The sequence below is a fragment of the Eublepharis macularius genome, chromosome 7, assembly GCF_028583425.1.
Source record: "Eublepharis macularius isolate TG4126 chromosome 7, MPM_Emac_v1.0, whole genome shotgun sequence".
Classification (NCBI taxonomy): domain Eukaryota; kingdom Metazoa; phylum Chordata; class Lepidosauria; order Squamata; family Eublepharidae; genus Eublepharis; species Eublepharis macularius.
In genome coordinates this window covers 8331187-8351673 of record NC_072796.1, presented here as the reverse complement: position 1 = coordinate 8351673, position 20487 = coordinate 8331187, and the positions used below count along the sequence as shown (strand labels likewise).

Genomic DNA, 20487 nt, shown 5'->3' with positions numbered 1-20487 from the left:
CCTGAATCAGGGCCAAAACTGCATGGACCGGGTCAGTGCCAGTTGGGGGGGGGGTTCCCTCACCCAGTTCAGACCTGATCCAACCTTTTGGTCCTGATCCGGGCCTCAAAGGCACAAGACGGCCACTTTTGGCCATTTTGGCCCATTTTCTGCTGGGATTGGGACCAAAACGGCTGGGATTGTGTTGGTGCCAGGCGGGGGAAACCTCCCCCTTCTGGCACCAACCCAGTCCCAGCCATTTCAGTCCTGATTCGGGCCGAAATGGGCCCAACCCCCATTCCCGCTAGGATCGGGGCCAGAACAGCCGGGATAGGGTTGTTGCCGGGTGGCGGAACCCTCCCCTGTCCAGCACTGACCTGGTCCTGCCTGTTTCGGCCCTGATCCGGGCCCAAATGGGGCCCAAATGGCCATTTTTGGCCATTTGGTGCCCGTTTCGGCCGGGATCAGGACCAAAACTGCCAGGATTGGGTCAGTGCTGGGCGAGGGACCCCTCCCCTGCCCAGCACTGACCCGGTCTGGGCCGTTTTGGACCCAATCCAGGCCAAAATGTGCCCCAAATTTCCATTTTGAGCCATTTGGGGCCTGTTTCAGCCTGGATTGGGGCCAAAAGGGCCCTGATCGGGCCACTGCCAGGTGGAGGAATACTCCCCCATCTGGCAGCAGCCAAATCCTGGCCATTTCGGCCCAATCAAGGGGTGTGGCATTTGCTAATGAGTTATGCTAATGAGTTCCTGCAGCTCTTTTTCTACGAAATGACCCGATTAATAGGAAAATATCACAAGATGCCAACAGCTCAAATGGAGGTAGCATCAAATGAGCGAGCACCAAGGGTAGGCTCCAGCATTACCTTAGGGGGGGAAGTTTTAAGCAACCCTTTAAGGAATACAAGCAGGGCCTGCTTGTAATTAGCGTTGATTAAAGAGTGAAAGTTTCGGCACAGACTGACCCACAGGAAAACTGAGCTTTTGACTGTTATGATTATAAGGTGGCCAAGAAGAAGGGTTTCCGAAACGAGCATTTGTAGCTGGCGGGCTCGTTGCCATCTGCCGGGAGACCCAGAGGGGGCTCTGGCACCTTCAGCGCGGATTCAGCCGCTTTGAAACTTTTGCACCATTGTTGCCATTTGCCGGGAGACCCAGAGGGGGCTCTGGCACCTTCAGCGCGGATCCAGCCGCTTTGTAATTTACGCACCATTCGTTGGGAGTCCCGACCGGGGCTCCTACACACGTAGCGTGGCAGCAGTCGTCTTGAAATTTACACAGGAATTACAGCTACTCGGGACTCGTTATTGGCGCATTAGCCATTTATTGATACTTATATACTGGACTTACATGGGTCTTGAGCCTAGTCCTATTGTATGGACTTTAGCTGTATTCATATATAGTGTGGGCTATAGGCAATATTGTATGAATTGAATATTATCACATGAATTGAATTTGTATTTTTGTATGAACTAAATTTGTATTCTTATAGAATGAGATGGATATCTGTGATTAAAGTTGTTTGATATATTTTTGTCAAATGTGAGGTTCCTGGGGTTTCCCTCATTATATAACTCACAATTTGGTATCATCAGCAAATGTAATGAGCAGCCCTTCCACTCCTTCATCCAGATCATTGATAAAAATATTGAAAAATACTGGGCCCAAAACCGAGCCCTGTGGCACCCCACTGGACACCTCCCTCCAATCCTTGTAGCTTTGTACCTTTGTTTGATCTATCCTACCCAGGTGGGCCCCCGCTGTTATCACTTCTTCATTGAAATCCCCATGTTGATTGCCCCCTTCCCCTTTGAGTTTAAAGCTCTCCTGATGAAGCTCTCCAGGTTCTTTCCAAACATTTTCCTCCCTGACCTTGAGAGGTGAAACACATCAAGTGCTAGAAGGCCTTCTCTAAGAAAAGTTATCCTATGGGCCCAGAACCCAAAGCGCTCCTGCCGGCACCACCACCTCAGCCAATCATTCACTTTGAGTTATGGTCTGCTCCCTTTGCATTCCTCTTCCTTTGACAGGAAGAATAGAAGAGAATACCAGCTACGCCCCCACTGTCTTCAACTGCCTTCCCAGAGCTTCACAGTCCTCTCTAATTCTTGCAATGGTATTCACGGCTGTGTAATTTGTTCCCACACGAACCAGCACAAATGGGTACTGATCAGTCGGTCTGATCAGTTTCAGCAGTCAGTATGTAAATAGTAATGCACTCCCAAAAAACCCAGAGTACGGACATAACCTGTCCAAAAACGGGGCAGAATTAGAAGCCCATGTCTGTTGTAGTCAGAACACAGACTTCTGTCCTTGGGTTGATAACTTAGGTGAGGACTGCTGGGCCTGCTTCCCTCTGGATCTTGCAGACCTCTTTGAAACGTGTCAATGAGATGCAGAGTACGAACGCTGCTCTTAAGTCGGTCGGTAAGGATATCTTCCTTGGCATGACTGACAAGGCTGTTAATATGAGTGCTGGAAGGCCTGAGACTTCTGGAACTGTCTCCTAGATTGAAAAGATGGTTGAGGTGCGGTAACTCCAAGCGATTTGACAGTTTGATGGTTCTTTTTCAAGAGTATAAGAGTCTCATCGGTCTTTTCTGAGAAGAGGAGGAGTCCTTCAAAAGGAAAGTCCTCAATGATTCGTTTTCGTTCTCGCGGCCATGTCGAACGCTCCTCTCGGCAGGTCCGAGAAGAAGCGGCCGAGCAGCCTGACCGGGCGGCTGATCTGCAAAGGTTAGCCCCCAGGGCTCCCAGGGAGGGAGTCTGGGTCCGGGACGCGGCGGGAAGAGCCCTCTGGCAAATCAAGGCAGGGGGTAAATTGCCCGTTTGTCCCTATGGAGGCCGGCAGACGTGCGCGGCACCTCGCGTGCTGCCGGGCCATGGAAAACGGCAAAGAACAGGACTAGGCGGAAGCCTGTAAGTAAGCAAATCCCTTCTGTCACTACAAGCATATGTGAAGGAGTGGTGGGATCTGAAGTTTAGAAGATTCGGATTTTTCCCCCCTCGCAGAGTCTCGGAAGATTGGCGGTCCCCCCCCCCTAAAATGGCAGCGAAAAAGCAGAGTCCTGCTTTGGGCAAGTCAGTTTCGGCTGCCCTGCAGGGAAGAGGCGAGTCGCTCGAGGAATTGGTGAAAAGATCGGTTATCGAAGCCATAAAACCCTTTGTTGACAAGCTGAATGAAACAGATCAAAGGGTGGGCTTAATTGAGAGCGATGTGAAAGCCATCAAGGAAGTAGCGGGGGGGCAGAGAAGTCTGCTCGGGAAAATGCGTCACTTATGAGAGCAACGATCAAGGAGCTAAAGTTGGTGGAAAACCAGCTGATTGGGCTGCAAGTGGAGCGAACACAGACCATTTTGCGTCTCCAGAATGTTAAAGAGGAGGAAAACGAGGATTTAAGGGATCTTGCCTCGGAACTTTTAGCGACACCCGCGAGGGCAACTAAAGAAGAAGTAAAAAGCGCCATTTGGGGAGCCCGTCGGGCATCTTCAAAATATGCAATGAAGCGGCAGCTGCCTCGCGAGATTGTTATTGAGTTTTCATCTAGGAGGGTCAGGGACATCATCCTATATAACTCATATAATGCGGACTTGGACTTTCTGGGAAATAAAGTCAAGATACTGAAGGACGTTCCATTTTTAGTTCGGAAGAGAAGAATTAAGTATAAAAGGCTGGCAGCTCTTTTGAGGGAACGTGGCATAAAGTACAAATGGCTTTTTCCGGAAGGAATCGGGTTTAGTTATAAAGATCAAGCTTACAAGATTAATTCGGAAGATCAGCTAAGGGATTTTGTGGACAAAAATCAAGAATTTGGGCAAGACACCAAGCAAAAAGAAGAAGATTCGAAGCCTGAAGGGAGGGGGGAGGCAACGAGCGCTGCGGCTGTAGCTGCTCAGAGAGAACTGCGTCCGAGGCCCGGGGGGGGGGGAGATTTAATTTGAACTGTAATTTGTATTTTGTAAGATTAACCATTCCATCATTACTTTATTAACCTTTATTTTTCAATTATGGCAGTATGAAGGGAAAGCATTGAAGTGTAGTGTTTAGTGTTTGTATGTTGCCTTCCCCTTTTTTCCACCCCCCCTTCCCCCTCTCTTTTTCCCCCCTTCTTTTCCTCCCCTTGTACTATTGTAGTTTTTTGTAGTTTACTGTTTTAGATGTTAAAAAAAAAAAGGAAAGTCCTCAATCTTGGCCTTATCATTTGGGAGGGCAGTCAACCTCAACTACGCATGGTGTCAGACTGTGGCTAGATAAGGCTCTCACTACAGGTTTCCCTTTAGAAGCAAACACGAGTCCATTGTTTGAATAAGGAAACTTTACTGCAGACAAGGTCCATTATAGTCCACTGTCCTGAATAGGAGACTCAGGATGGTACATGATCATTGTTACCAATGAAGGGCAAAGCATGAGGTACAGAGTAACAATAGCCATCCTCCGGTGGGAATGCTGCCTGGGAACTGGTGCACCTGGGAAGAAAACACTTAAACACTAGAAGCATTAGAAAATGGAGTCAGTACAGTTTAGATATCCACTGGACCTGACACATGGCATCATAGCACAATTGATGCTATCAAGCGAGAAGAGGTCAGCTACATCTTTTCCAGCAGTCATTTGCTGCTTAGTTAGCTTCATGGCTTCCCCTTGCAAAGCCCTGATGACACATTGGCGCTCATCGGGGAGATCCTGAATGTACGAACTCAGTCTCTGCCATAGAAAAAGATTGTATGAGCCCATAATAGCTTGGAAATGGGCAATACAGAACATTAAAGCTGCAGAGGAGTACAATTTCCTTCCTAAGGCGTCCAATTTTTATCCCTCTCGATCTGCTGGAGCTGAAAGGGAGCCGTGGTGATACCTTGCTTGTACCCCTTCAGCCACTAATGAGGAAGGACGCAGGTGATTGAATAGATATGGGCAGTCCTGTTTTTTCAGCTTATAATACTTCTCAACCTTGTGAGAAGTGGCTGGGGTTGACGATGGAGACTGCCACACAGCTTGTGCCATATTGATCAAGTCTTCCACTGAAGGAAAAGCCACAGTTGCGGGAGACCCCAAATACAGTGCCTGTAGCACCTTACTTTTGGGTTTCGCAGTGGAGGTTGAAATATCCAGTTCCAGAGCAGTGGCCATGTCTATCATCTGCTCTGAGAATAATCTATAAAAGTTATTCAGCAATGTAGAATCCAAGTCCCCTACTATCTCTTCTGGGGAAGGGTCCGAGGCCAACTCCGAAGTCACTTCAGATAGAGATGCCACCTCTTCATGTTCCTTGGAACTGGAGAACTTCAGTGAAGAATGACAGGAGCAATGACACAGACCTGCTCTCGGAACAGAGGCTGAAGCTGAAGTGAGTGGTTCTGATGACCGATGTGCAAGAATTGGATCCGAGGACCGTGCTGGAATTGCGGGGGCCGGATCCGAAGACCTAGGTGGATATGATGGAACGAGACGACATAGGTGGAACTGTAATGAGGCTGGCAAGCAAATGCCGTTACAGACTGCAGCCAATTTACAAAGTCCTGCCAATTAGTGATGTTACCGATTCCTGAAACCAAATGCCAGGGCAGAAGAGAAGGAGGCACTACCATTGCCATCTATTGCTGCCATTGTACAGGCATGGAATGATGTTGAATCGGATCCACAGGAGGCTGTTGATGCTGCTCAAGAACCTGAGTGGAACGTTGTTGGACTGGATCCATCTGCAGAGGCATGATTGGGTCCAAGGAAGCAGGTGGATCAAATTGCAGCATCGGCTCAGATAGCCTAGGCGGGAATTTCACTTTGCCTTCATGAAGAGAAGAGGTGCACGGTGGAGAGGAAGTATGCAAAAGCTCGATGACCTCCTCCTTCTGAATTGCTGGTAGAGGTGGAGAGCTCCCTTTCTCCCGCCAAGAAATGGAGACTGAACGTTTTCTATGCTTAGTTTTCTCTTTGGCCTTCTTGGGAGGGGGCTCCAAAGCAGCCCGATCCAGTTCAGACAAATCCGACTGGCATTTTGCACTGTCCGGGAGCTTTCCAGATAAAGGATCGCTCGTTGGAGAGCGAACCTCTGATGATGACGCATCCAGATCCAAAGGCAGATGTCTTTTTGGCATCGCGGTACGATTTTTTTTGGATTCGAAGAACTCTTTGACAGAACAAAGGACACCGATTCCGAGACCATCCTTTCTCAGCAGATTTTTTCAACGCCGGCTTATCAGGATTAAGTAAAATTTTCTCCCATAGGGCGGCCTTTAGATGCAACGCCCTCTCTCCCCTGGCTTTTGGGATGAAACTCTGACAGAGTTTGCAGGCCGGAACATTATGACTTTCACCAAGGCATAACAAGCATAATTCATGCTTATCTGTTTGAGTCATTTTCGTCCCATACTGTCAACATTTTTTAAACAGTGAGAACTGTTGTCGTATATGCCCCTGCATATCTGCCATGAATGTATATGGGCTCTGCCCCTGGTCTCTGAGAGTATGGGAAGTTCTTTATTGCTGCAATGCCAGTAGGTTATCTCTCAAATGTTTACTTTCTCTTTCTCGCTCTGCTGAGTCTGTGTCCTTGACTGCCAACTGAAACTGTCTACTTTAAAACAATGTCTCACTCCAACACGCCCCCCCCCATTAACGGTCCTCTTTCCCAAGGTGGGAAGATTCCCTATAACTAACACTGCTACCCCCACATACGTCATTTCTGCCAATTCCACTGTCTAAGCACCTTGTACTGAATGGATCTCTAATAAAGTTACTTCAGCTGGAACACCTGTGTGTTAACTGTGGAGAACTTGGGGATCTAACTGCCAGGGACTGATAGACATACTAAAAGACAAAGATGAATAGTAGATCAAACCAGAGATGAACGCTAGAAGAACACATCTCTCGGTGGCGGTAAAAGAATTGAGGGAATCTGGGGGCACTCGCCCTAGCAACTGCGTTTTGGCAGGAATGCTACTGTGCATGCGCAGTAGGGGCAAGTACCTCCCTTAACAGATTTTAAGATAGAAAAATCTCTCCACAGCAGGCCTGCATGTACGCAGTTCCAATGTGGGGCTGCACAGGACAATGACGAACAATTAAGTAAAAACAGGGCAAACCAATGGGCAGGCAGAGTTATGCTGGAATATGTGAAGATAATGTAGTGATTTTGATCTTCTCTTTGCACACTTAAATGACTTACTACAACAAGACATGGGAACAAAAATTTTGCAGTTCTGAGCCCCTTCTGCCTTGGCAATAGTATGGATTCTACTTCATCCTACTATTCCACTAAGCAAAGTTATTTATTACAATATTTATACTCCACCTTTCCTTTTGGCTCAAGGTTGAAGCTTTCCTCTGATCTAAGGAACTTTCTTCCAAATTAAGTGGCTCTTCCATTGAATGAAGAACCACTTAAGTTGGAGTAAGGCTACTAGAAGGATGGTTGGCTATTGCAGCATCAGCATAGATCTATGTCATCTGAGACAACAGCTTACTGTTGGAATTCAACATGACTAGAGGAATGAATGAAAGCAGATTAAGCAGTCTGAGATCTAAGAGGAAAAAAGTAAAAGGCAAACCCTTCCCAAAGGTATCCCACGCCAGCAATAGGTTTTCAGTAGAAAAAGAGGTTTCCAGTACTATAGCAACTGAAAGAATAACTACTTGGCTGCTTGGATTTTACCTGACTGGGGGACCAGCAGATGCATCTGTGCTTGAAGTACGACCGCATGTATGTCGTTCTTTAGGTGAGGCTTCCTTTTTGTGTGTTGCATCACCGATGTCTAAAAAGGCCTTGCTGCCTATATCCCATAAGTTTTTCTGCTGCTTCCAAGACTCCTCCTCTTCATCATCCTCATTCAAAGAAACAGTGAGATCACTGCTTTCGTCTAAACTTTCATCTTCCTCCTCTTGTGTACCGCTGGCAAACTGCAGACTCTCCCCCAGAGCTGAAACACAAATGTTTAACACTACTGCACACACATGAAAAACATTTTCTGACATCACAAGGATTTAAGAAGTTTATCTCAAAATAAATAGCCTACCAAGCAAGTGTGAATAATAAGTTATTACCGGCCATAATGTTGTATGTGATCAACCATCTCTGCGCCTCCCTCAAAAATTAACTGTCCAAAGTAACATATAGTAAAATACCTAAAACCAGATTAAATTCTTCAACAATGACTACACTTACAGAGGAAACTCCTAAAAATGTTACATTTTTTAAAAGTGTCTATGGGAAAATGTGTGTTGGTGCTGCAAAGTCACAGCTGACTTATGGCAACAAGAGTTTTCAAGTCAAGAGCCAAACAGAGGTGGTTTTCCATTGTCCTGGACTGCTTTAGTAGTCTCCCATCCAAGCACTAACCAGGGTCAATCCTGCTTAGCTTTCAAAATCTGATAAGACCAAGCTAACCCAGACCCACCAGTATACCATAGCAGAAAAAAATTAAAAAGTAGGAAAGATAGCCAGATCCTCTCTATTTGCCCAATGGAACCAGCTTCCTCCAAGACCATCCTGTCTTGGCCACCCTGTAGCAAGAGGGACGGATGAGAACTCAAATCTATCCCACTAACTGGTTTTGACCCATTTGTATATTTTACAAGTTTTACACTACCTGTCTCCAGTTTTACTTTTTTAAAAATGCATATACAGTACAAATATAAACACATAAATCTGTAAGAACTGACGTTAGAAGCCTCAAACACTGAAATGAAAAAGGTAACAGATACTGTCATATATGCCTGTATGCTATCTGCCATGAAAATATTCTTTGTTATGTACTGGCCCTCTGAGGGCATGAGAAGTTTCTTATTGATGTTAAGGAAGTAGGTTATCTCACATGTATTTACTTTCTCTTTCCCCGGTGCCTCCAGCAAGTGACCTTGAAGACTGGCTGTGGCCAGCTCGAAATGTATCCTTCTTGGGAACTGAGATGATTTCATTCTTTGTTCTGTCTAGCCTTTGTTCTGTCTAAACCTAGCTTCTCCCTTTCACCCCCCCCCCCGCCCCGCCGTCTCTTTCACGCCCAAAACTTTAACAGTCCTTATCCTGATGATGAGAACTCTCCCTATAACTAACATCACCAACCCCATGTATGTCACTTCTGCCAATTCAGTTGTCTGAGCCCCTTGAACTTGACAGAGCTCTAATAAAGTTACTTCAACCAATACACCTGCGTGTTTGCTGTGGAGAATCGGGTTATCTTTTCTTGTCTTTTTTTCTTGTGCCAAGCATTGTCACGTAAATTGACCCCGCATGTATGCCTTACTAGCATCCCATAGTTAAGTCCGTGCCCTTATTTAAATTCAATTCAAAGTATTCCTTTAATTTTGCTTTACAGTTTTAAAAAAATTTTATTGGTGAGTATACTTTTCAAATTCAATACATTCATTCCCTCAATATCTAATTAACCCTATCCCCCACCCTTTTCCTCCCCCCTCTCTATCGACTTCCAACAGCTTTCCAACCCTAACCCCTCTTATTACTTAATAAATCCCTTACTCTAAGCACATTCTAATTCCCCCCCCCCCAGGTATTCTATCATATATATCAAATATCCTATCAATATAATATACTTCTATCAATTATGCTATCAAATATTCTATCAGTATAATATACTGATAGTACTAGTATACTATCAGTTATACTATCAATATAGTATAGATCTTATACCCCTCAATATAGCAGACCAGTATAATATAGTATAATATATAACAAAAGTCTTAATTTAAACATATTCTATTTCTTTTAAGCCTATATTCTATCAAATATACTGTTGTCATTATAATATGTATTAAAACCCCTACTGTGTGCCCTGCCACCAATGTGGCACAGCATACAACACCGTACTACACATTCATTATATAATATACAATCTGATCCACTAGCATTATAGTATATATAGTATACCCCATCAGTATATTTATTTAACTATTTCCTTATTCATATACTCTAAAAAAGATATTACTTATCCTAACCTCCCTATCTTCTTCTTTACAAAATCAGTTCTAAATTTCACCCCTTTTCTACTATATTATAGTCCAAGCTTAGATTAAGATAGATATAAATTGGTATAATGGTAAAGTCACTTCTCTCTTCTGTTTAAAATGTCTTGTTTTAAAAATTCTCAATGCCACAGTTCTCCTTTCACATCCCATTTTTTTCCCAAAAATTGTTTCAATTTCGCCCAGTCCGCCAAATACTGTCCCGGATCCAGGTCTTTGAATTTTCTTGTCATTTTATCCATCTCTGCCATGTACAACAATTTATAAATCCAGTCCTCTACAGTAGTACTTCTTGCATTTTCCATTTCTGCGCATACAGTAATCTTGCTGCAGCTGTCATATAAAATAACAATGTTCTATTTTGCACTGGAACATTCTCCATTCCCAAGTTTAGTAGCAGCAGTTCTGAGTTCTTATTTATTTGGGTTTGTAACACCTCATTAATTACTTCTATTATATCTCCCCAGTACTTCTTCGCTACTTCACAAGTCCACCACATGTGGTATAATGATCTTTCGTGCTTTTTACATTTCCAGCACTTATCTGACATATTAGCGTTCCCCAGCGCAATTTTCTTCGGTGTTAGGTACCATCTGTATATCATCTTGTATACATTTTCTCTAATATTCGTACACGTTGTAATCTTAATTGTATTCTTCCACAAGTGCTCCCATGCCTCCATTGCTATTTCTTTATGAAAATTTATTGCCCACTTCACCATCTGTACTTTCACTACTTCATCTTCAGTATACCATTTTAGAAGTATCTTGTAGATCTTTGAAATTTGTTTCTTATCCTCTTGTAGCATTACTTCTTCCAATTCTGAGTTTTCCATTCTTATTCCTCCTCTTGAACAGTCCGATTTGTAAAGATCTCTAATCTGTCTGTATTGAAACCAGTTATAACAACCAGTTATAATTTTGCTTTACATTCTGATATCACACTTTCCTTCCACAAAAGGGGTTTGTTGAGTCTCCATCTATATCTACCTATTCTCCTCTTCAAAAATATCATAATTGGATTGTGATCAGAGAACGACTTTGGTAGAATCTCAATCTTCCCTACTTTTGCAAGCAAATTGCTTGAAATCCAGAACATATCTAACCTTGAAAATAATTTATGTCTTTCTGAAAAGTAAGTGAATTCCCTTACACTGCCATTTTTAATTCCAAGCTTTGGAGTTTTTCCAAGAGTGGGGCCAAATGAACACAGCCAAGTAAGCCACCGGAGGTCCAGACTGGGTGGCTCGGCAGCTGTAGTATGTCACTCTATATGAGGCCCAGGCCCCAGAACTAAGAAACCTCGATACGTTCATACGGGCACTATGGGCTCAATTTGAGTACCCGCTTGAGGAGGAGTGGGTGAGAACCAAATTGAAATGAATGCAGCAGGGCAACCGAACAGTGTGTGAATACGCCATGGAATTCAGGCAGTATGCCGCAAAGGTGCATGACTGGACAGAGGGGATGAAGATCGAATTTTTGCGGGCTGTGCTAAACTCCGATTTAGTGGCCAAGGCCTTGGTGCAAGATGATCCCAGAACCTTGCTGGGATGGATCCAGCTCACCTGCGAAGTAGAAAACTGGAACCAAATAGTAAAGCTACTGAAGATGCAGCACCAGGGGACAACCAAGAAACCCCTTTCCAGAGCAGGAGGGAAAGAGAGGAGAGCCCTCAGCCTCTGCTCCCTGGACACAGAGCGGGCCATCCGAATGAAGAAGGGCCTATGCTTACAGTGTGGGGGAGTGGGGCATTTTGACACCGAATACCCAGGAGGGTGAAGAGAACCTGTGGAGAGGAGCCAAGTGATGAAGAAAGCCACAGTTCCGACAGGCAAGCCGCCTAAAAAGGCCCCCAAGAAAAGAAGTGAAGTGGCAACTGGGCTCCGGGCAGTGGAGAGATCGGAGGGGTCGAGTGGAGACCCATCTGAGGAGGAAGAGACTCCAACACCACTGGCAGGAAATGCCAATGACCTGTCATAAGGAGGCCCCGCCGGCAGGTCACGAAGGAACCAGCACCTAAGAGGTGAGACCAAAAGGGGCCTTACTGTACGTGCCAGTGACTTTAGTTAACCCTCTGAGCGGGACTCACATCTTAATGCGGGCGTTAACTGACTCTAATTGCACTGGGGTTTTGATTGCTCCTGCCCTAGTCACCAGCTTGGGACTGAATGTACGTAAACTGGTCTGTCCCATCGTGTTTGAGCAGATGGATGGGTCTTGAATGAAAGGGGGCCTGGCTAATATGGAAACTGAAATTGTCCTGGTAGGGATGGGGAATCACTGGGAAACCAGAACTTTTGTCGAGTGCGGCACCACCAAATTCCCTTTGGTGTTGGGGATAAGGTGGTTGTGGGACCAAGACCCGTTTGTGAAGTGGAAAACGAGAGAGATGTGTTTTGCTGGGGGGGAATGCCGAGATCATGTCTGGAAGCTGGAGTGGGGGCCAGGCGCACCCCACCTCCCTGAGAGCACCCTGTTAACTCGGGAAGAGATAGAACAAATTCCCCGAATACCAGGACTTGAACCAAGTATTTGATGAGAAGGAAGTTGATGAACTTTCTCTCCATAGGGCTACTGACTGATCCCAGGGCAAAAGCTTCTGAAAGGAAAATTATACTCAAAAAGCCCACAGGAAAGAGAGGAATTGCATAAGTTCATTGATAAAAACTTGTCACAAGGATTTATCCGCCCGGCTAGTTCCCCTCATGCTGCGCCTGTATTGTTCCAGGAAAAAAAGGACAGAGGTGTGAGACTGTGTACTGATTATAGGGGGATTAATGCTGTCTCCGTATCCAATGCTTACCGCCTCCCCTTGATCTGAGATTTGCTGGGGATGTTGTCCCAAGGAAAAATCTTCTCTAAACTGGATTCAAGAGATGCATACTTCTGGTTAAGAATAAGGAAAGGAGATGAATGGAAAACCACTTTTAACACTCCTTTGGGACAATTTGAATACAGAGTCATGCCATTCGGATTACAAGGGGCGCCAGGGTTTTTATGAATTTAATTAACGAGGTATTACACAAATACCCATACAAAGGCGTGGTTGTTTACCTTGATGACGAGTTGATGTATTCACAAGATTACAAGTCCCATGTGAAACTAGTGCAGCAGGTATTAAAAACCCTGAGGGACAACCACCTGCCAGTGAAACTGTCCAAGTGTGAATTCCACAAAGAGGAGCTGGACCTTTTGGGGTACAAAATATCGGGACATGGATTAAAAATGGATCCCGCTAAAATACAAGCGGTGGGGGGGCACCCCCACCAAAACCAGAAGGCAGTTGCAATCATTCCTGGGCTTTGCTAACTTCTATAGACGATTCATAAAGAACTTTGTCTAGATCTCTTTGCCACTAACTGACTTGCTAAAAACCAAAGGGAAGGGGCCGCAAGGGATGAAGCCCAGTGCTAAATTATGTTGGGCTAAGGAATGCTAAGAGGCTTTTGAGCATCTAAAAACTCTATTCACTTCTGAGCTGGTCCTGCAGCACCCAGATGAGAACTGGAAATTTATTGTGCAGATGGATGCGAGCAATGTTGCAATGGGGGGAGGGGTATTTTGCAAGCAGATGATGATGGGCAATTACACCCCTGTGCTTATGTATCAAAAAAATTCTCTGAACCTGAACACCATTGGGCAGAATGGGATAAAGAGGCTTCGGACGTTAAATTAGCTCTATGCACATGGAGACATTGGCTGGAGGGGACTAAAGTGCCATTCGAAGTTTGGATTGATCATAAAAATTTGGAGACATTGCGCACCCTGCGCAAACTAGGTGCCAAACATCTACGTTGGGTGGAGTTCTTCTCCAAATTTAATTTTACACTGAAACATCTCCCTGGCAAATCTAACTTCCTGGCAGACGCCCTCTCGTGCATGCCCCAACATGACAGTCAGAGAGAGGAAGTAATAGACACAATGTTTTCACCTGCCCAATGGTGGGGGGCATTGACCTCCTCCCGCCCATGGGCTGTGGTCTCAATGGTCTTTATTACTGACCTTCCCTGTCAGGGCTTGTCGCGGGCGCCACTGGGCGGGGAGCCGGCATACCTTGCTCTGACTTCAAAGGGGTGTCAGGGATACTGCAGGACTGCGCTCTGTGGAAGGAGGGGTGGTATACATCACCCAGACTCCCTCTCAGTCCACTTGCTGGCCTGCTCGGCCTGCTCCCGGCATCCCCCTCAATCTCCTCCTTCATCAACTTTCCTCCTCACACTCTCTCACTCTTCTCCACTCCATCACTCCTAGACAACCCACCATGCCCTGTGGGTGGACTTTCCTTATATCCTACCCCTCATCCCAGGCTCCACCTGCCAGGCCACACCCCTCTTTTGCCTTCCAGCATTGTCCTGGGCTGCTTCAAGCAGTTGCAGCTGGGGTAGCTAATTTGGCTGCATTGGCCAGCTACAGCTGTGTCTTGTTGGCTGGCTGCCCAGCTTCTCCAACAGAGTGCCTCAGACAGCTCCACCTGGAGTTGCTTTGCTCCTGGCATCCCGAGCCAAGTTATTGCCTTCTAGCTGGGCTGTAGGCTGGCGTGTGGCTCTGAGCCGCTGTGGCCGCTTCTCCTCCCTAGCTGGTAAGGTCTCTGCTTGGTCAGCTGCTGGCTGTCTGTCCCTGCTGCCTTTGCCCTCTCCCTCTGCTCTGGCCCCCTCTGGGTTGACCCCACTCCCCCTGCTTGGCCTCTTAGCCTCCCACTGGAGGGTGGGACTAGCTGGCCTCAACCCACCCCTTCTAACCCTCTGAGGCTTGGGTGCTTCTCTCCCTCCCTCTTGAGTAGGCAGGGCTTCTCTCCCTCCCTCCTGTGTAGGTAAGTCCAGGCCCTGGGGGTCTGCTAGGGTGGCTAGGCCGCTGTCTCCTGGCTGTCTCCCGTCCTATCCTCCCGGCAAGTCTGGGGGTCATGCTGCAGACCCCAGACACCCCCCTCGAAGGAAAAAACTGTAATCTTAGTGGTGGTTGATTTGTTCTCTAAGCAAGCTCATCTCATTCCATGCTCCAAAATTCCAACCACAAAGCAACTAGCCACCCTCTTTATGCAACACGTGGTCAGACTGCACTCATTTCCGGGTAAGGTAATTTCCGATAGGTTCATTGCCAACTTCTGGCGGGAGCTTCTGCAAGTAGCAGGGATTGAACAAGGCTTTAGCTCCGCCCATCATCCCAAGACCAACAGGCAAACTGAAAGGGTTAATCAAGTGCTGGAACAGTTCTTATGACACTACATAAATTACCAGCAAGACAACTGGGCTGACTTCCTAATTTTTGAAGAATATTGTTATAATAACTCGGTGCATAGTTCCACTGGGGCCTCTCCCTTCATGATAGCCCATGGATATGAATGCCATTTCTGAAAAACCCAGCTATCCACAAACCAGGGGATCTGGGAGAATGGTGGTCTAACTTAACAACTCAATGGGAGAATAATTAAAAAGATTCTGAAAATTCAAAGAGGATTACAAAAAATACGCAGACAAAAAAAGATCTCTCTCACGGAAACTACAAGTGGGAGATTATGTGTACATCTCCACTAAACATCTCAGAGGGGAGCAATGCAGTAAAAAACTGGGGTGGAAATTCTTAGGTCCATTTCAGGTCAAAAAAATAATTAGTGAGGTGACTGTAGAAGTAAATCTACCCAAGAACTTAAAAAATGTCCACCCAGTATTTCATTTCAGCCTCCTGAAGAAAGCTCCCCAACCTGATAAGTGGCATTCGGACCGTGGAGAAAATTTCAATTCAAATAAAAGTTTCCATTTATGCTTTAGATGCCTCCTAAGTGCATACATATTGGTGGCTAAAACCATAAAACATAATGATTTAAAACTGAACAAAGCTCTTACTCAACCTGAGAGAGTATATATTTCTTAACTTGGATGTCGCCCAAATGTATTGTTATTGTATTTTATGATTATAATGCTAGTTTTGTTGTAATTTACTTATGTTGTAATCCACTCTGAGCCGTTTATAGGGAGAACAGATAATACATCTAAGAAATAATAATAATTAAACATTTCACATAACATTTTATCAATTTAGAAAATAATAAGCATTTGTTGCGTGCCCATTTGGGAAACCCACATGTACCCTATCGGTACGTATGGATTCACCCAGTGGTAGTTTCAGGCTGGAAAATTGCAGCAGGGGGCACATAAACCTCTGTGCACCACGGTCATAGTCCAAAGTAGGCCCCACACAGCTGGGAACTGAGTTTCCAGTGAGGAACTTGCAATGCACATTTGACTGAAGGTTTTAGTAGTAGATTCAGATGCAACTCTATGATTTTGTAACACATAGGTAGCCTTAAGTTTGCTCCTTTTCCTTTGTCATACAGCCCAGTCCTACCTCAAAAGCAAATTATCTTGAACAGATTTATTTATTTATTTTGACATCCTGCCTTTCTCCCCCGTGTGAACCCAAAGCAGCTTGCACCATTCTCCTCTCCACTTTTTCCGCACCATCAAGCCATAATGTTTATCATTAGAGTGGTGCCATTCTCTGGCCCATACCATCAAGCCATGTCACTGACAAAACTGTTCATAGGAAATGAAAAGCAGCCTTTCACAAAAGGATTATAAGTTCCAGTTTAAGATAGTATACTTGCCCTAACTTCACATTTCATTTTAAACTCATTTATTCTTACAGCTGACATTTTCAAAAAATCAGAAATCACTGGTTTTAATCACCGTGATGACTTCTGTCCCTGAACAAAACACAGATCTAAGATCCAGTGTATGCCAGCCAAATTCCCCCTGAAAGTGTATGTTCTTTTGCTTTCTTATATCCCCTTGAAAGCAACAAAGGCAACAGGGAGGAAAAATGTTTGTCTCGAAACATGAGAGAGAAATTGCCTAGAAAGTAGTGCCCCAAAGCTGCAGTTAAAAGGCTCAGAACAAAGGTATCGTGCATGGGCAGTTCCAGTGGTAAACCAAACTTGATGCATCTCTTATCCTCCTTCAATTTAAAATACAGCTAGTACCGTTTCCTCTGCACATGGAGATCTAGCACTGATAGGCACCACTGCAGAAGTCCAACTAGACAAGAGAAGGACAGCTTTCTTTCTCTTTTCTTTGTCCCCGCCCCTCCAGGCCATCATAGACATCATAACTATACCTGGGCATTTCTCTCTTGAGTGCTCATTTCCAGAAACCGCTTGCTCAGGTTGAAACGCCAGCAAGATTGGCCTTTTAGATCCCTGTTCATTTAGTCCAGAGTGCTCATCTGTCAGTGCTCCTTTCACAGATCTGCAGGAACTGTCACTTTTGAAACCAGCAGCTCTGTTCTCAGGACTTAATCTTCCATGTAACAGGGAGTTAACTTCAGGAGACATTTTGCTTTCCACTAAATTACTACCGCAATTATTTGCCTTGTGTTCAACTGTTACGAAGCAAGCTCTCCGATTCTCAGATGAGATGCTGGGTATGACTGGCATTTCAGCATCCGCTACCAGATATGCCTTCCCATCTGTTTTGTCAGACTGATTTGAGCGCTGTAGATCATTATTAGTTTGTACTACACAGCTGTCTGTCACACTGCTGTTATGTGATGGTTGTCTATATGGATGTGGGTTAGAAATTGAAAAGCTCTTTGTGAGCTGGGAAGATTTCTGCAGCGCAGAGAAATCTTCAGCGCTTGAGACAGCTGACATTTGGCGGCCCATAAAGATGGTTGCCGTGTGATACAGTCCTCTTGACATAGCTGTCCTGGTGTTAATTCCTGTCTGGCTGGCTTCTGCCATCATCTGGAAAAACAGAGTTGGAAATTAACTCAGTAATTTCTGTTGTTGCAGCTGCAAAAGGGAATTATCGTTTGCCGAGTTAGGGAGAACAAAGTGTTATCCATTTAAAATATATTCTTCCTTCACCTAAAAGGCAATCTTGTCCCAGCATATATACGTGGACACAATCAACCAAAAGATTACCTGCTGAAGAACCACTGAAATGCAAGGAAACTATCAAGAGTCAGTTTGGTGTAGTGGTTAAGAGTAGCAGGACTCTATCCTGGAGAACTGGGTTTGATTCCCCACTCGACCGCTTGAAGCCAGCTGGGTGACCTTAGGTCAGTCACAGCTTCTAGGAGCTCTCTCAGCCCCACCCACCTCACAGGGTGATTGTCATGAGGATAATAATAACATACTTTGTAAACCGCTCTGAGTGGGCGTTAATTAGTCCTGAAGAACAGAATATAAATCAAATATTATTATTATATTATCATCATCCATTTATTTCAATGAGGCTTGCACTCAAGATCTTCCAGGTGGACTGCTCCCCTGTTGTTCTATAAAATTCCACATTGGTGACTATACTGTGCTGAAATCAGAAGACATGGAAATACATAATATTTTTACTTTTTAAAAGACCATACAAGATGGTTACAAACTAGCTGCCTTCCAAATTAGAAAAGAGAAAACAAATAGGAATATACCAGCAGGGGTCCCGCAAGGACTAGCGAAGGGGCATATCATTTCCCGTCCTCTTTCACTTCCCCTTTCCCGCTTCTTTCTCTCCTTCCCATCCTCCTTTGTTTGACCCCCACCCCCACCCCGTCTTCACTATTCCCCTGTCCCGCCCCTGAAAGCCTCCCTCCTATGGCCCAGTTGTGTGGTGCCAGCTAAGCCAGGCCCAGTTACATAGTGGGGAATCTGCAAGAACTTGCATGGGATACTTCACTTTCCCTTGTATCCCCTTCCCTGCACTATTTCCTTTTTCTGTCCTTCTACCAGCCTCCATATGCTCACCTTTCCCTATAACCTTCTCTCCTTCAAACCCACTAAAGATTTGACCTTTTATCTGCCCCAGTTTCATCTATATTTATTAATTTACTGTATTTATATATTGTCTTGCTCCACAATAGGGACCTTAAGCAGCTTGTATCATTCACCTTGCTTCCAATTATTCTCACAACAACCCTGAGAGGTAGGCTAGACTGAGTTTGTGTTACTGGATCAAAGTCGTCCAATGAGCTTGTACAGCAGAGTAGTGATTCAAACCTGCATCTCCCACATTCTACTCTGAAACTGTAACCATCTACACTACACTGGCTTTTGGAAGGGGCTGTTGTTGAACAGTAGCAACCAGCCATGCCTATGTGGTCATACGAGTCATCTGGTATCAATTCATATGGAGGTTGTTTCTAGGCCTGGACCCAATGAATCATTCCTCAAAGGTAAAAAAACCCCTCCTCCTGCATTTTAACAGACAGAAATCAAGCGCGGAATTCTGGCTAAACAGTTGTGGTTATCTAGCAACAACCACTGAGGGCATCTGCTTAAAGCTACAGGTGCTCCTTTTATAATGTTGGGCTTTTTTTAACCTCCCCAATGTATTTTTTTTAATTTCAGATTTTTCTGCAAACCTGTGGCATTTTTCAGGTAAGCAGGAAGATCTGTCTTGTCCAGTCTCTGGATTTAAGTATCCACAGATCAGGGCCACTTAGCTCTTAGTATAGTAAAATAAGTTTATTTAAACTGTGTGAGAAGATATTCTAAGATACATGCTTGGATTCTATGAACAAGTTCAGTGTATACTTGATAAGACTCTTTCATAGAGCATACTTTCTCCGTACTAGCACTTCCATTTTCATTTGCACAAGGTTAGTGGTTTTCTATGAACCTTACACAAATGGAAGTGCTAGCACAAGTTCATAGGATCCAAGCTATTTTTCACATGGTACCATAGGAAACTCCCTAAAGAGAAGAGCAATTTTGAAATTGAAAAGGAGTTTCAAAGCTTTCTTTTTTTTTAAATTAAATTTTATAAATCAACATAACAGTAAACAACTTCAAACATTATCACATAAACAGTAAATACAAAGGGTAAGGTATAGAAGTAACAATAAGATGTTTTACATAGAGAAATTGATAACAGAATACTATTATTTGCAGTCATTACAGTTGGAAATAGTATACAGAGTCTAGTGAAACAACTTATCTTATACCTAACTATCAAGAATTTTCTGATATAGATGGTTTGGAGGATTTGCTTCTGTTCTGTCAATGTTCCAAAGCTGGAACAGATTCAACAGAAGCCTATCATCCAAAAGAAAAAAAATGATCACCACATCACACAAGCTCCCACATACACTACATTCTGATCTGGCTTATAAAAATATTGTGCTTTCTATGTCCCAAGCCATTCCAGAAGCTTGGGGTAGGCAGATAGCAAAAGTATCAATTAATTTATACAATTACTAGTACAACGCCTACCATAATGATAATGATAATGATAATGATAATGATGGCTCATTTCGAGGGAGAACATACTGGAACGGCGTTCCGGCAGTTTCCCCAACGGGCCCAAAATGGCCATTTGGGGCCAATTTGGGCCCATTTTGGCCTGCATAAGGGACAAAATAGCCCAGATCGGGTTGGTGTCAGATGGGGAAACCCTCCCCCGCCCGGCACCAACCCGGTTCTGCCCCGATCTGGACCAAAATGGGCCATTTGGGGCCCATTTCAGAACAGATTGGGGCCAAAACAGCCTGGATTGGGTCAGTGCTCGGTGGGGGAAGCATCCCCCACCCAACACCAACC

At 44.7% G+C, this 20487-nt stretch overlaps 1 protein-coding gene across 2 annotated transcripts in view; it reads right to left on the bottom strand.

The window, feature by feature from the left end:
- The window catches only part of KIZ (kizuna centrosomal protein), a 142895-nt gene that overhangs the window by 84734 nt on the left and 37674 nt on the right, over positions 1-20487 (bottom strand). The window contains exons 6-8 of one of the 2 annotated variants that reach the window (XM_054984293.1): positions 17070-17697; positions 13014-13148; positions 7634-7898 (exon numbers count right to left, since the gene is read on the bottom strand). In XM_054984293.1, coding sequence (XP_054840268.1) covers positions 7634-7898; positions 13014-13148; positions 17070-17697 — 1028 coding nt within the window. The remainder of the gene's footprint in view (positions 1-7633; positions 7899-13013; positions 13149-17069; positions 17698-20487) is intronic. The other variant, XM_054984294.1, reaches the window with a different exon arrangement.